At 54.0% G+C, this 15,220-nt stretch overlaps 2 protein-coding genes across 4 annotated transcripts in view; both read right to left on the bottom strand.

Moving 5' to 3' along the window:
• Positions 1-128: 128 nt before the first annotated feature.
• On the bottom strand, positions 129-1,791 carry LOC121365134 (transmembrane protein 17B-like). Its single transcript, XM_041489107.1, has 4 exons — positions 1,674-1,791; positions 1,297-1,400; positions 788-901; positions 129-410 (listed from the first exon to the last, which is right to left on the bottom strand). The coding sequence occupies exons 1-4, from the start codon at positions 1,789-1,791 to the stop codon at positions 129-131; spliced, it is 618 nt and encodes a 205-aa protein (XP_041345041.1).
• Positions 1,792-6,281: 4,490 nt separating this feature from the next.
• Positions 6,282-15,220, bottom strand: part of AIFM3 (apoptosis inducing factor mitochondria associated 3) — a 43,674-nt gene continuing 34,735 nt past the window's right edge. For 2 of the 3 annotated variants that reach the window (XM_041488604.1, XM_041488605.1), the window contains exons 14-19: positions 14,387-14,463; positions 13,417-13,534; positions 12,411-12,509; positions 11,781-11,856; positions 8,027-8,131; positions 6,282-6,321 (exon numbers count right to left, since the gene is read on the bottom strand). In XM_041488604.1, coding sequence (XP_041344538.1) covers positions 6,282-6,321; positions 8,027-8,131; positions 11,781-11,856; positions 12,411-12,509; positions 13,417-13,534; positions 14,387-14,463 — 515 coding nt within the window. Of the gene's footprint in view, positions 6,322-6,817; positions 6,839-8,026; positions 8,132-11,780; positions 11,857-12,410; positions 12,510-13,416; positions 13,535-14,386; positions 14,464-15,220 lie in introns of all 3 variants that reach the window. The other variant, XM_041488603.1, reaches the window with a different exon arrangement.

Here is a 15,220-nt window from a genome sequence, read left to right as displayed (position 1 = left end):
CAGCTGGGATGTGCCTGGGTGCTGTTCTGGGGTCTCCACAAAGCTCAGAAACATTGTCTGTGGGTTCAAGCACTGTTTTAATGCTCCTTGCCAGGACCAGCTGTGTGGGGTGGAGGGGTCATGCAGCATCACCCCATCTTGGCTGCCTGTTCCCCTGTGCCCCCGGGCTCCAGCCGGCCCCTCCCACCCTCCTGGAACTGCCGCAGGTAAAACTGTGCCGCCAGCTGCTTGGTCATGGTCCTCAGCACCAGGAAGGCAGCCACAATCTCGAAGAGGAGGAAGGCCAGGAACAAGCTGTGCATGGGCACCTCCAGCGGTAGGTGGATGACCTGCCTGTCCGTCAGCAGGAAGAGCAGGAGGGGCAGCTGGATCAGGAAGGAGAGGAGCAGGAATCCAGCCAGCTCAGGCACCTGCAGGATCAGAACCTGCTGAGACAGGGCAAGGAGGCAGTGGTGGGCTGGGGGGACCCTCTGTGCCCCTGGAGCTTTCTGCATGAGCCTCTGCTGGCCTTGGAACCCGGGGACCAGGGGTGTCCCTGCTCCATTGAGCTGTGGTCAGATGCTGTCAAACCCCCCCAGTGGAGAGACAGAGCAGGAGGGCACATGGGTCCCCTTCATTCCCTCTCTCCAGGTCATGCCTTCACCCCAGTTCTCTTCCAGGACAGCTCCAGGTAGACCTCCAGAGAAAGGACAGTGATGGGCACATGGGTCCTAAGGGAGGGGACATCCAGCTCCCCCAGCTGGGCTGATCCTCTCTGAGCACAGAGACCAGGGCAGGCAGTGCTTACCTTCTCCTGCAGGTTCCCCAGGTAGCCCAGGTAGAGGCGGGAGCCCTCAGCCAGCGAGAGGATGAGGAAGGCTGTGACCAGCAGGAACTGATAGTGCCAAGGCAGCAGGTGGTACTGTTATGGGGGCACAGCCTTGTCCAAGTCCAGCTGTCCATGCCCAGTTCCGCTTTCCCTGTGCACCATTCCCTGCTCTCCATGCCCAGCTCCCTGTGCCCTCCTCCCCATACCCAGCTCTCCATGCTCTGCCAGCTCTCACCATGCTGGTGCCCAGCTCTGCCTACTCTTCCCCCCCCCCGCCCATTTTAACCATTCCTGCCTGGAAAGTTCATGATTTCCATCTCTAGCAGAGAGAGATGAGCAATCTTTTCTCATGGGGGTCAGGGCATTTTGGGGATCCATTAATTCTGAAGGGGCTCCTCTGTCCCCTGCCCACTTTGTCCCCCACCCAGGCCCAGGGAGGCTTGGCAGGAGCAGCTCCCCCCATCCCTACGTGCCCCATGGAATGGTACCTTCAGGTGCAGCATAATCCCCTCAGCCAGGCACCAGACTGGGAAGTAGTAGACGTTGAAGTAGAGCATCACCTGGAGGGGCAGGCTGGACAGCACCTTGTGAGCTAGGCAGGGATGGGCAGGCTGCTCACCAGTCCCGGGGTCCCCCTGCCCAGAGGGACCCCCCTCACGACTTGTGGAGGGGAGCAACAGACCCTGGGTCCCACAAGCAGCTGATTGCAGCAAATGTTCTTATTTTTGCTCCCTCCCTGGTGGGTGGGTTCAGCACCCTTTGGGTGCTGCTGCCTCAGAGGCACCCAGCTGCTTTGGTGATGTGCTGAGCAGGGTCATGGGGACGGACAGCCCCTGTTCCCAAGCCCCCTCTGCAGAGCCCATACCTGGCTGGTAGGTGTGGGCAGTGCCGCTATCCCACGTCTTGTTGTTGATGAAGAGGGACCCACTGAAGGCCACCAAGCCCCGGCGCAGGCTGGGGGGCAGCGGGGTGGGCACAGCCATGGACAGCAGCTGAGCCCTGTTCAGGCAGCCCAGCTCAGCCCGGATTAGCCAGGAGGGAATCAGTGAGATGACAGGCCAGGCTAATGCGCAGGGCCACACGGCCATTGGCTCCTTGGGGACAGGGCTGCTGACCTGGAAGGGGGATCTGGGGAAGGAGAATTCCCACCTTGGAACACCAAGCCCATGCAGGAATTACAAGGAAATCACAAGTCACAGAGCATCTCCCCTCAATGGCATCTTTAGGGGGTGACAGCAGCTTGTACCTGTCACTGTGACTTGCAGCAACTGCACCCTCTCCCAGCCGGGCTCTAGCAACACAAATATTGCTCAAAGACCCCTGGCAAATGAGGATGCCTCATGAGAGGATGCTACTCTTCACCTGAAATGCTTCTTCAAGGCCTCCAGGCTGATGGAGTATTTAGCCATCACTGTGAGTTCCTCAAGCCCCATCCAGCCTCAGGGGTGCTGGGGAGGGCAGTGGGGGATGATGTATTAGGGGGTGGCTGAGCCAGAGGTGAATGGGAGGGAAAGGTTCTTCAGGAACTTCAAGTTTAAAATCACAGAATTATTAAGGTGGGAAAACCCCTCTAAGATCATCAGGTCAAATCATTAGCCCAGTACTGCCAGGGTCACCACTAAACCATGTCCCCAAGTGCTACATCTACACATTTTTTGAACGTTTCCAGGGATGGGGACTCCACCACTGCCCTGGGAAGGCTGTATAAGAGCTGGACAAACCTTTCCATGAAGAAATATTCCCTAATATCCATCCCACCCGTCTCCTGGCCCATCCTGAGGCCGTTCCCTCTCCTCCTGTCCCTGTTCCCTGGAGCACAGCCCGATCCCCCCGGCTGTCTCCTCCTGTCAGAGTGTGCAGAGCCACAAGGTCCCCCCTGAGGCTCCTTTTCTCCAGGCTGAGCCCCTCTACCAGCTCCCTCAACCTCTCCTGGGGCTCCAGCCCTTTCCCCAGCACTGTTGCCTTCTCTGGGCACACTCTATAAGTGTCAGTCAGTTCTACCCAACAGATCTGGTCTCACCTCATGATCTTCGGCCTCCAACTCACCCCATAAGGTGCATCAGAGAAGCTGCCTCAAATAGTGGGAGCAAGTGCTATAAATGAGGTCCTTAAGGGCCAGGAACTTAGGGTCAAGGAACACAAGAAATCAAAGAAAGAGATGATTCTTTTCCTGGATAAAGCTAAAAAGAAATTGCAGAGCTCACTGCCATATGTTGCCAAAACCAAACCATCTGGGGCTGAAGGCATGGTTAAACCTGACTGGCTGAAGTTGTAGGATTGCAGAATGGTTTGGGTTGGAAGAGACCTTAAAGCTCATCTCATCCCACCCCCTGCCATGGGCAGGGACACTTTCCACTGTCCCAGGGTGCTCCAAGCCCCATCCTGCCTGGCCTTGGACATGTCCAGGGATCCAGGGGCAGCCACAGCTGCTCTGGACACCCTGTGCCTGGGCTTCACCACCCTCCCAGGGAAGAATTTCTTCACTATATACCATCTTCTTCCCAATATCCCAACCTGCCTTTGTCCTGTCCCTCCATCCCTTGTCCGCAGTCCCTCTCCAGCTCTCCTGGAGCCCCTTTAGGCCCTGGAAGGGACTTTGAGGTCTCCCTGGAGCCTTCTCTTCTCCAAGTGAACACCCTCAGCTCTCCTGGCCTGGCTCCAGAACAAAGGGGCTCCAGCCTTCAGAGGATCCCTTTGGCCTCCTCTGGACTCATTCCAGCAGCTCCAGGTCCTTCCTGTGCTGGGACCCTAGAGCTGAATGCAGTTCTCCAGATGGGGTCTCACCTGCATGGGGCAGAGGCAAAGCCCCAGCTGTCCCCCACATCCTGCCAGCACACAGGTGAGACATGGGCAGGGTGACAGGCACAGCCGAGAATCTGAGGAGCAGGAGCTGGTGGAGAGCTCAGGATCTGGGGGCATCAAGTCTGCATGGGCACTCTGGTGGAGGTAACTGACATGGGACAGTGCAGCTGGGGGTAACTGCATGTGCCCCAGATGGGCTTTCATTCCTCATGGGAATAGGCAGTTTCTTAAGAAGAGATGGAAACTTTCTGTCCTGGCATGAGAGGTTGCAAGATGGGCCTGGAAAAGTGGCAGAGAACACAACCCAGCCTTGCCCAGTTCCAGGACAGACTCACCACTGGGAAGCATTTGCCAAGGCACTGGATAAGGGGTCTCAGGTTCAACACCACCCCACACCTGCGCAGAGGAGAAATACCCATCTGAGCCAGCCCTGCCCATGACCTGACACATGTCCCAGGGAAAGCTACAGTTGTGACTGGGATTTCTCATGTCATGGGTGATATTACCAGCCCTGGTTGAAACAACTCCTCTGTAAAAAGCAGGGAATGGGACTTGTTACCCCCACTGCAGCTGTAGACTGGGACAGAAGGTCCTTCCTCAGCCCCTGAATGGTTTTCGGCCCTCTGAACATGGGGGTGATGCCCATTTTATGCAGCTCATGCACAACAGTGGATGAGGCCCCATCAGAGGCAAAGGAGGTCAAAAAGCATCTTCCTGAAAAACAAAGCACTCTGCCGCTGTGTCCCCAGTGTAGCAAAGTTGTGCTGGGGGATATGCCAGTCTCACCCAGCATGGAGAATATGACAGAGAGCTTGGGGAAAACACACAGCTGTAGGGAATGCCACCCTGTGGTGCCCCAGAGTCCCCTGGCACTCCAGCTGGGTCCCCTGGGGAGCTGCCAAAGCTGCGTCCAACTATCCTACCAGCAGGACACAGGACACAAACCCAGATCTTTGTGGGTAGTGGGCAGAGCTGAGGCAGCACCTGGGCAGCTGCCTCCACCTGGGCTGTGCCCACAGCCCTGGGCCACTCTGGAAGAGCCCTGCCTGGGGCACCAGGAGCTGAGCAGCCCCAGCCACCCTGCCCTCAGAGGAGGACCTGTGGACACGAACATTGACATTTGTCTTTTTGAACCTGAGATGAGACATGCAAGTTCCCTGTGTGCTGGGGACCCACATCCTGCTACCATCCCTCCTGGTCATTCCATGTGGGAAAAACTCTGCAGTGAAACCAGGAGAGACCAGACAGAGATGTGATAGACACTGGTGCATTTCTACCCAACCAAGATCTGAAATACTGGAAATACAAGTGAGCTGGACACAGGTGGGAAGTCTCCAGAAAAGAGGTTCTTGAACAACCTGGCCATGCAGAGGTGACCCAAGGTCTTGGAAGAAATCAGAAATGACCCAGACCCCAAGAATAGTATTGCTTTAATTCAGAGGGGCTGAATCAAATTAAAAATATAAATCCTCTTGTTTGGGACTCAGGGTAAAACATTGACTGCTGGGGAAGGAGTCGCCCCCAGAACAAAGCACTGGAGTCTCTCCAATGGGGACCCTCAACCCCCGCTCTGCTGGGCTGATGGACACTGGGCTGTGGCTGGCCAGGTCCACTCCTGAGCTGGAGACATGGCTCTTCTTCAGCATGGGGCCGGAAACAGGACAGCAGAGCACTAGCATGGTGGGCTGGGAAATGCAGCTTTGTCACTACACCGGACAAGTGCCAGAGAATGGACAGCCAGAAATGCTCCCCCAGATACTTCTCCTCGAATAACACCTCAGCAACAGCACTGACCCCATGATAGCATTAAGGAGAGATATCCCAAGGCTGGCTGGAAGGGTGGCCACCCAGCCCAGGGCTGCAGCTGAGCCATCACAGCTCTCAGGTATCCCTGCAATGCACCCCAGGAATGGGCCCAAGAGCTGCCAGAGCCCCGGCCCAAACCAAGCCCCAGGAGACAGGGAATAAATCCCAGCCCCTTGGCTGCTCCAGGACAGGAGATGTTGGGATGGGGACTGATGAGCTCCAGAGTCCTCAGCATGGACAGGGACCCACCTCTACTGGTGGGGCTGCACAGGACCAGCCTGGACAACACTGCACCAGCTGCACAGAGATCACCCAGTGCAATCTCCTGGCCTGCCCAGGTGCACCCTGGGGTGGGTGGGCACAGGGAGAGCTGTGGCAAACGCTGCAGCCATGAAGAAAAGGAGCAGATGTCAGGGTCTGCAGGGATGGATGTTGGAGCTCTGCTGGGAGTGAAGAGAATTTGAAAAGGAGCATCATGCATGAAAGCACAGGACAACCAAAGGCACTCGTGCTGCTTATGGGAGTGAGGGACATGCGTGGGCAGACCCGCCTGGGGACCCTCAGCCCTATGGCAGCATCCTGAGCCACGTGGCACCCATGCCCGCTGCCAGTGCCAAACCTCACACTCTCTGTGGACTGCTTTTCCAGCATGCCAGAGCAATTGCAACAGTATAGCCCCAGTCCCAGCCCAGCAAGCACAGGGGCAGAGGAGCTGTGTGAGATCCTCCTGGAAGGTCACAATGCCAGGTTCATCGAGGTCTCAAAGGGAAATGGCTGAGCCATGGGGTTGCCACCAGGCCATGGAGCTGCTGTCCCATCTCCCCACGGCGAGTGCAGGATCAGGAGAGCTCAGCCATCCGTGGCTTTAGGTGCCTTTCCCTGTTAGCCAGGACATGTCTCCAGTTCTAAAAGAGAGAAAAACCACAGTGCTGTGAGGGGTTTCTCAATGTGCACAGGCAAACGCTCTTGGTGTGCTTGGTGCTAGTCCAGTAGTTGGTGTCCACCCCAGCAATCAGCTGCCTCCTTTGCCCTCACTCACCTGTCACTAAACTGTCCAAAAAGTCACCTGCAGGTCCTCAATTCTGTGTAAAACTGAGTTCAAACATTTTATTTATTTATACTTAAAAGCTGCCCTTCAGCTGAAAATCCATGGAAAGCCACTAAACCCCAGCCAAGCAAGGTCCCGACCAACAGGATCTGTGCCTGATGTGGCTCCTGGCAGCCCCAGCCCTGTCAACCAGTATTGCCCCACCATGTGAGGGGGATGCAAGATAAGGACACCCCCCCGCTGTAACCAGTGTCCCCACATGGGAATTAGGGATATAGCTCAGTCAGGGGGGCAGCTGTCCCTCCTGCCAGCCCCTCACATCCAGCACACTCAGGACCCCAAACCGAACGTACTTGCCATGACGGACAAACAGCCTTCAGTTGTGAAAGCAGCAGGAGACAAAGAGAGAAAAGACATTCAGGTTTAATCTGGCTTCCTCCACCACCTGAGTCCCACCACAGGGCCAGCAGCTCCTCCCTGCCCCTGGGATGCCCACAAGATACCCCTCCCTCCCAGCCACGAAGTGGGACACCAGCAACCATTTCCCTATGTACTGGGGTGATGGCACAAAAAAATTCTTCCCTTTGAGAGTGGTGAGACCCTGGCACAGGCTGCCCAGAGGATCTCTGGCTGCCCCATCCCTGGAAGTGTCCAAGGCCAGGTTGGATGGGGCTTGGAGCAATCTGGGATAGTGGGAGGGAAGGGAGAAGGGGGTGGAATTGGATGGACTTTAAGGTCCCTTCCAATCCAAACTATTCTGTCATTTTATGAACCCTGTTTCAGGTGAGGGGGCCCCCATCAGGTGACATGCTCCCCATCCCAGGGATTCCCAGGGAGTCCGAGAGACAAAACTTCCTGGGGGTTGGGAGTGCTCCTCTCGCTGAGCTTTTGAAAAGATCTGCTTTTATTCCAGATAAATACCCCTGGAACAGGGACCCACATTTCCTCAGCAGCTCTGATTCCCACTCTAAAGGCCTCTTCCCAGCTGTTATCACCTCCCTGGCATTTGCCTTCCAGCACCTACCCTCAGCACAAAGTTATGCTCTTTCCTCTGCATGGTCTTAAAAACAAAGTGAAGGGAGAAAAATGCCCTTTGCCTATGAGCTCCACTCCAAGGAATCAGAGGCTGAGACACCACAGGCCAGCATCCTGGCACCGCCAGCTGTTTGGGCTGGGTTGTGCATAGGGGTTATGCACAGGCTACACACCCAGTCCCTCTCTGCAGGTCTCCTTGACTGACTGGGTGCCCAGGGTGCCCCAGCATCAGGCATTGCTTCCTTGGTGACGTGTCAGTGCCCGAAGGCAGAGAGTATCCCCATCCCATCCTGTCTGTGCAAGGATTTGGGTCCTGGTGTTTAAGACAAACACCGTGTGTGGGGGATGCCAGACCTGGAGGCAGCTGGGAGGTAGCACAGGGGGCATGGAGGAAGCAGGAACAGGAAGGGAGATGCAAGAGTGGTATGGAGATGGATCAGTGTGAAAGGCTCAGCTCTGCCCAGCACCCCATAGCTGTGCTTAGCCCCTGCCCTGGCACTGCCACTTCCCACTGCCTGTCTACTTACTCTACATCACGCTTCCGGATGGTCCTGCCAGCAGCCAGGACCTCGGCCACCTTGGAAACAATTGGGTCGTAGTTCATGCTGGCCACAGCCACCACCTCGTCACTCCTAGGGCCGGGCAGAGCAGAGCAGTTAGGGCAGCCTGGATGGCCACAGCTCCACCACCCAAAACCCACCATGATAGAGAGAAGAGGGAGGCAAAGAGGAACCCCCACTCCAGAGCCAGGCCTGATCCCAAGGTATGAGCACCACAGGAACTGGAACAAGATGGCTGGAAAAAGGATCAGGAGAGGGTACAGAGTGGCACAGCAGGCCCCACTGGTCCTACCAGTGTTGGCGATGATGTCATGAGCATCACTATGGTGCCTGGGTGATGGAGACAGCTCTGGCACCCAGGCATCTGTGGGAAAACACCACCAGTGGTAATCTGATGGCGGGTAAAAACCTGGACAACACGAAGGATGCCCAGCTGTGATCCCTGCGCTGCTGCCCTGTGCTGAGGCAGTGGAGAGGCAGGTGGTCAGGATTTCCCTGTGGAACAGTCAGTTGGGATGCTCCACATCCCCTTCCTGATCCCCACCTCCGAACAAGCAGAGTGCCCCGCTCTGAGCTGCTCCACGGGCACTGGGACAGCTGGAGTGTCCAACCCTGGGTCCCCAGCCCCAGCAAGGAAGTCCTCATGTATATAGGATGTCCAGATTGGCTGACTGTTCCCCTAGCAGGATCCCCATGCAGCCTCGAAGGTTGAGAGGAAAACAAATGAAGGAGAAGGAGGAGGACATAAAACTGCTGGAGGAGCTTTGGCTAAAGGTCACAAGCAAACGAGAAGGTGGGTTCTCGTTTGGGGTTTGCCGAGGTCAATCCCAGTGTAAACCTTCAAAGCCTGACCCATGAAGAGATAACTGAATGCACAATGTGAGATCAGGGAAGATGTGTGGGTAAGATTTTAAATTCTGGTGATATTGTTGAATAAACTGAAAAGTAGAAGCACCCACTAAACCAAGATCTGCTCTTAAATCGACTGCCAAAGAGCTCTGGGATCAACAGAGCAAAGAGCAGCTGAGGTGGGGTGGGGAGGGATATATGCCTAATTCCCAGGACAGGGAGAGCAAAAGCCATGTTTCAGAGGATACTTCAGCCCTGTGCAGCCATGGGAGTTAAAGATATCTCTCACATCTGTCTACAAAGCCATGGGGCAGCTCCATCACAGATTGTTTAAAAAAACTCCCATTCCTAAATAAGCCCATGGCAAATAAAGGAGAGTAGTTTCCTGAGCAGAGCCAGCTCCAAACTGGGAAACAAAAAGTGGTTGGAGAGACCTACCCATCAAAACCAGGGGGAGAAGTGCTGTTCCAAGCAATGAATAACCAAGGTGTGCAAGGGAACCAGATGTACTACCCCAGCTGCCCTCTGGCTCAGCCTCAAACCCAGACAGTGCACAAAGGGGCCAGCCAGGAAGACAGATGCAGCCCAAACATTTCTGCCAGCAGGACACAGGGTAGCTGCTCCTTTTACAAAAGAGTTCATGGGGTGCTGGTGAGCTGGAGCACCCTGCATCAGCAGTGGCTTTTGAACACTGTCAGACAGATGGGGGAAGCCAGGAGGAATCCCTCTTTTTCAAAAGGTCTTCAACGGTAACAAGAATTCCCATCCTGAACCTGGGATTTGGAGCAATCAAAAGTCTTTGTGAAGACCAAGTGAACAGGGAAGCACAGTGGCTGTGTCTACATGGTCTTCCCTTCCTCTGCAGCATGCAACGTAACAGAGGTGGGGAACTGTGAAGAAGACAACCACAGCAATTCCCTGGTCTCCAAGATCTTAGGGGCAGGATGACATCAGTCTGTTGTCAAGGCAGGGACATCTGCAGAGTGCTGTCCCCTACACCTCCCAGCACAGGGCCTTTTATTGGCCTCTACATAGCTCTGACAAGACTCCTTCCCTCTTCAAACTCTGGGGCAGAAGAAGCCTTATTGTGAAAGCCAGCTGAGGACAGGCTGTAGGAGCGGGAACCACCAGTGGTTCCTGCAACAACTAAGGAGGATCAGAAGGAAGAGTCCAAACACAGGGTGGGCACAGCAGAAGAAAGCAGGAGGAAATGGTCAGCTTGGGACTGTCCTCAGTCCAAAAGCATTAGCACCAAATAGAAGAGCCACCACCAAAAAAGAAAGAAATGCTCCAGTGGCCTCTCACAGATGGGGGAGCCAAGCAGTGGGGGACACACTGGCTGACCCCCACCAGCCAGTGCTTCCCAGTACCTCCGGCTCTCAGCATGGAATGCCGTCCTGGTACCCACACGCCAGCTCCGGGAGACCCTCCTGGGTGGCAGAACAACACAGCGCTCAGCAGGGACCTCCAGGCCTGCCCACCAAGCCCAGGTCCCCTGGCAGCCCCTGTCCCTTGCAGGCACCATGGCACACGGAGCATGGGGCCCTGGCGTGGAGCAGGGATTATGCACCTTGCTCAGGGTGTTCCTTTGAACAGCCTCCTCAGATGTTTAATTAAAGTAACCTGATGTTTCCTTTCAAATTAGGGTTGGGATAAAGAGATAAAAGGCTCTCATGTCAAAAGACTGCAGGAGGGGAATGTCCCCACAGCAGCTCTCCCCAGCACAGGTGGTGCCTTGGCACAAACCCACCCCTTTAGGCAATTTTGACCAAGATTACAGCACACTCTGAGCTATACCCAGTGTGCACAGGTCCCTGGGTGCCAGTTGGAGCTGCATCCCTGCAGCAGGTGTTTACCCAAGGTGTGCAGGTACCAGGGAAAGGAGGGTGAGCACTGGGGATCCCCAGGGTGATGCAGTGAGCCCCATACCTCCGCAAGCCCAATGCACACATCCAACCACCAGGCTCCATTCTGAGCAACATGGGCAAGGGGGCCACCCTCAGGGAGGGAGAAGGCTTGGGTACATTGGAGATGGGACAGAGGGACAGTGAGATGATGTCTACAGAGCCAGAGCTGGCTCCTGTGCTGAGCTCCCTCCTGATCCCTGCCTGGATGCTGTGGCCAAGTGGTTTGACAGCAGCCCTTTGCTTCCCTGGTTTCCCTCTCCCTATCCTTAATATCAGAAAGCACGTGGAGAAATCCCTCTGGTTCCAGCATGAGGATGTTCTCTGGCCACTGGTTTCAGACTGGGATGGACAAAGGAAACAGAAGAATAAACAGCAGCAAATATTTTTGGGATAAATTCATGGTGCACTGACTTTCAAGTCTAAACAGCCAGCATGGCTCCAGAACAGCTGAGGCAACACATCCCAGCTGCCAACACACCTCAAGAATGCATTCCCAGGTAGGGTCCCAACCGGGGGGAGAGCAGGGTTTCACTATAGATGTAAAAAAGCTCCTGTGTTCCTTCAAACCTTCACAGCTTGTGATAGACAGAAGAGTTTTTTGAGCTCAATTTGTCAAACCAGAAGCAGAAACAGTGATGCTTGAGCACTCTGTCCAGCACTGGTCACAACTCATTAACATGGTGATTAGATGGGAAGGAAATATTTGATAGGAATTGCCAGTAGAAGCCATCATCTGCTCACAGCAGTTATGAGGGCAAAGGGCAGAGACACCAGGTCCAAAGACCAGTTTAGCTTGTACAATCAGAACATCATTTCTCCAGGGCCTTGTATAAGTGTTGGACAAACTCATTGTGCAGAGATGAACAAAACTGACTGACAGAAGCTCTGGCAGAATTATTTTCCAGACTAGCAGAGTAATCTCAGATGAATGCCTGTGTAGGAATATGGACAAGAGAAACACTTACTTGGTATAGAATGCCACAAACTTCAGTTCATCTAAATCTCCCTGAATGACAACATCATCAAATCCTTCCCCATGGCCTGGAAGGCAAAGAAGAAGTGAAATCAGCAGCAGTTCCTCCAGATCCAGCTCTAAGTTAGGGTGTTTCATTCCAGCACTACAAGGAGAATGTCCTGCAGTAACCAAGAGACCAGCACCAGGAGATGCAAGTACCAAAAACCACAGAATCACAGGAGAGTTTTGGGTTGCAAGAGGCCTTGAAAAACACCTTGTTCCCACCCTCTACCATGGGCAGGAACACCTTCCACTATCCCAGGTTGCTCCAAGCTCTGTACAAGCTGACCTTAAACACTTGCACAGATGGGGCAGCCACAGCTTCTCTGGGCAACCTGTGCCAGGGACTCATGACCCTCACAGGGAAGAATTACTTCCCAATATCTAATTTAAGTGAATCCTCCATCCTGTTTAGGGACATGCACTTCATGGCACTGAACCCCCTCGGAAAGCAGGCAGGGAAGCAGCCCTGTGGCAGAGGTCGGTGGGGAGAGTTCACAGTGAAGGAGGTGACTCTGACTTCTCTATCCCAAGACACCTCCACCAGCACAAACTCTCAGCAGCCCAGGGAGCCCCTTACCCGCATATCGGATGCTCTTCCCGAACATAGCTGTCCACAGGTATGGGACAGTGCTGATCTCCGTGCCGTGGGCCAGCATGTTCAGAGCGGCGATGCGGCCTGCAAGAGAGCACAGGGATGGGGGAACTGCCACTCCAGGGCAAGCTCCATGCTCTGCACTCAGGTCACAGCATCAACACCAGCAGTCACAGAGGATGGGGATACCAAGAACTGCTGCTGAGAAAACCCACACAGCAACCAAGACAAAGCAGGAAGCACAAAAGGATGGGCTCAGACTCCTTCCTATGGTGCATCTCCTACTTGTCACCTCCACTGCCATGAGCCCTGTACCCATGAGACTCTTTCCCCCCAAGCTGTGCAATAGTGACAGGGTTGAGAGTGTGCTGAGCTCCTACCCAGATGGGGATGGGATGGACAAACCCTTGGAGGGCATGGAGACTGTTGGGGTACGGTCCCTGCTGCAGAAGCATATCTGGGCATGGGAGAAGTGTCCAAAGGCTGAATTTGGAGCTGTGGTTCCAAAACCTCTCACCAAGCACACAGGAAACCTCCCTGTGTGACTGTGGCCATGAGGGCAGCCCACCACACCCGGGGTTCCAGGCTGATGAGAGGTGAGAAGGGTTGGAGCTCTGCTGAACACTCCCAGGCCAGCCTGGCAGTGTGGGAAGCCCATCTGGGACCTGAGCCCGGGCTGGCATTAGGATGTGAGCTCCTAAGTGTCCTGGGGCAAGGAGTAGCGCAGGCTCCTGCAGCAGTGCCAGGGAGCAAAGGGAACATGGGAAAGCCTGTCCCTGGGCCCCTCTGTGCTGGTGATGAGGCATTGTTAGGCAAAGCTTGGCAAGAATGCTGACAGATAAAGGTGCAACAGGCAGCATAAGATACACATGCTTCAAAACATTCAATACAACCACCCAGTCTCTCTGTTGGCCATTGTCTCATTCTTGCCCTGGAGGGTTTGGAAATTTCCTGAGAATCTGGAAAAGGCTCTTTTCTGCAAAGTACCTACCATGCATGTGGGCCATCTGCCAGTGGGGGACATTCACCTTCTTGTTATTCCTCAAGGCCAATGGAAATGTGACAGCATCTCCAGCAGCAAAGACCCCTGGAATGTTGGTCTGCATCATCTGCAGGGGGGAACAGAGGCGGGCATTAGTGGGGTTTGCACCCTACATGAACAGAAACTCCACAGCTGGGATGGTCCAGAGCTGCCACAGTCCCTCAGAACACAGGGAAAACCTCTGCTTGGCTGTGGGACCCCCAGGGGAGATTTCACTCAGCCTTCTTCACTTTCAAATTAGAACACACATGCAGGGACCTACAGCATCCCTCAGCCAACGGGTTATCCAGTAAAAAGACACATGAACTGGTTGTCCTGGAGCCTCTCTCAAAAGTCTGGGGATTGTTGGTGTTGGCTGATAGAGCCCAGCTTATTGCAGGGATGAGCACTGCATGGCACTGAGCCCCAGCCTCCTGACATGCTCCTTTGCCCAAGGCACCAACACCACCAGCTCCAACACCACTCCCCTCATCACAGTCACTGGTGGTGGAGAGAAAGGATAAGATCCTTTAGGATCCTTGAAAAGATGGATCTATCTCAATTTTTTCCCCTCTAAATATCCATACCACTCCAGAGCACCTCAGAGCCAGACCCAAGCCAGAGCATCCAGGTCTGGTGTTTGCACACCCCGACTTGCAGAGGGGGTTCCCAGGCACTCCTGGTGATGCTTCCAGAATTTCACCATCTCACAGAATATCCAGAGATGAAAGGCAACCACAAGGGTCATCGAGTTCAATTCCTGGCCCTGCACAGGCCAACCCAAAGAATTAAAAAATTCAAATTCTGCCAATCTTGGCAGATAAAATGCCATGAAAAGCCCCTGTGGCAGCAGTTTGGAGCCCCAGGGAAGCTCACAGATCAGAAGAGCTGTCCCAGCTCCTCTTGCACTCCCTCCCACAGGGGCTGCCCCTAGGCTCACCTTGTTGACCACGATGAAGCCCTTGGAGTCAATGTTGATGCCACTCTGCTTGAGGAAGCCTGTGGCTGGGACTGCACCTGGGGGGAAGCCAGAGGCTGCTGCTGCAGTGTCCAGTGTTCCACAGCCCTGGGGGCTCATCCTGAGGCCTTTCCTCCTGCTGGGACACGGGGGCTGCCCCCAGGGACAGGCAGCAGCTGCTCTGGGAGTGTGGAGCAGGGCCAGGTGCCCTACAGAGCCCCCACTGCATCAGCCTCTGGCCCCTCAGGATCTCTGTCCTGCCCAAGCCACCACTGTAACCTGCCCACTGCCTTTTTCTAGTGCTTAGAGAAAATTTTCAATTTAATTCTTTTTTATAGATATTTTGAAAAAATTATATTTAAAAGGGAACCTTCGAGCTTCCAGTCAGAGCTCTTCAGCCTCCCACCAGTCTGTGCAATTCCTTCACCTTCCTTCTCCTTTTTAAATATTTTTTTAGCCTTTTCACAAGTCAGAGTAGTCAATAAAAACAACAAAACCAGAATTAAATTAATTCTGTGATTCCTTCAGTCCACAGCATTTTGAAGAGGAAAGGGAATTCCCCCCTGCCCCCACAAGTGTAAAGGAGAAATATATCATATTCTATGGGATATTTTCTTTTATTTTATAGTATGGGATACATTTTTGATTGCTGTCAGCAGCAATTAAAAAGAAAAAAAAAACACATTAAAAAATTCAGTTTGGGGAAGATTTAATAAAAAACAGCTAGAGAGGATGAAACTGCTTTAAATGGCTTTTTTCTGGAAAAAAAAATTATTACTTCTGAAATATATTTTCAGTTTCATTTTGTGGTGGGAG

The sequence above is a fragment of the Pyrgilauda ruficollis genome, unplaced genomic scaffold, assembly GCF_017590135.1.
Source record: "Pyrgilauda ruficollis isolate IOZ18807 unplaced genomic scaffold, ASM1759013v1 scaffold9, whole genome shotgun sequence".
NCBI classification, from domain to species: Eukaryota; Metazoa; Chordata; class Aves; order Passeriformes; family Passeridae; genus Pyrgilauda; species Pyrgilauda ruficollis.
Note: the sequence above shows the minus strand (reverse complement) of the source record. Positions and strands in the feature narration are given on the sequence as shown.

What these genes read in the sequence shown, in the direction of transcription:
- LOC121365134 (XM_041489107.1), bottom strand. Translation starts at nt 1,791, where the DNA reads ATGGCTGTGCCCACCCCGCTGCCCCCCAGCCTGCGCCGGGGCTTGGTG. An exon ending in TGCCCACACCTACCAGCCAG is followed by an intron (nt 1,401 to 1,673) that starts GTATGGGCTCTG and finishes ATCCCTGCCTAG; the next exon opens with CTCACAAGGTGCTGTCCAGC. An exon ending in TGGGGAACCTGCAGGAGAAG is followed by an intron (nt 411 to 787) that starts GTAAGCACTGCC and finishes CTGATCCTGCAG; the next exon opens with GTGCCTGAGCTGGCTGGATT.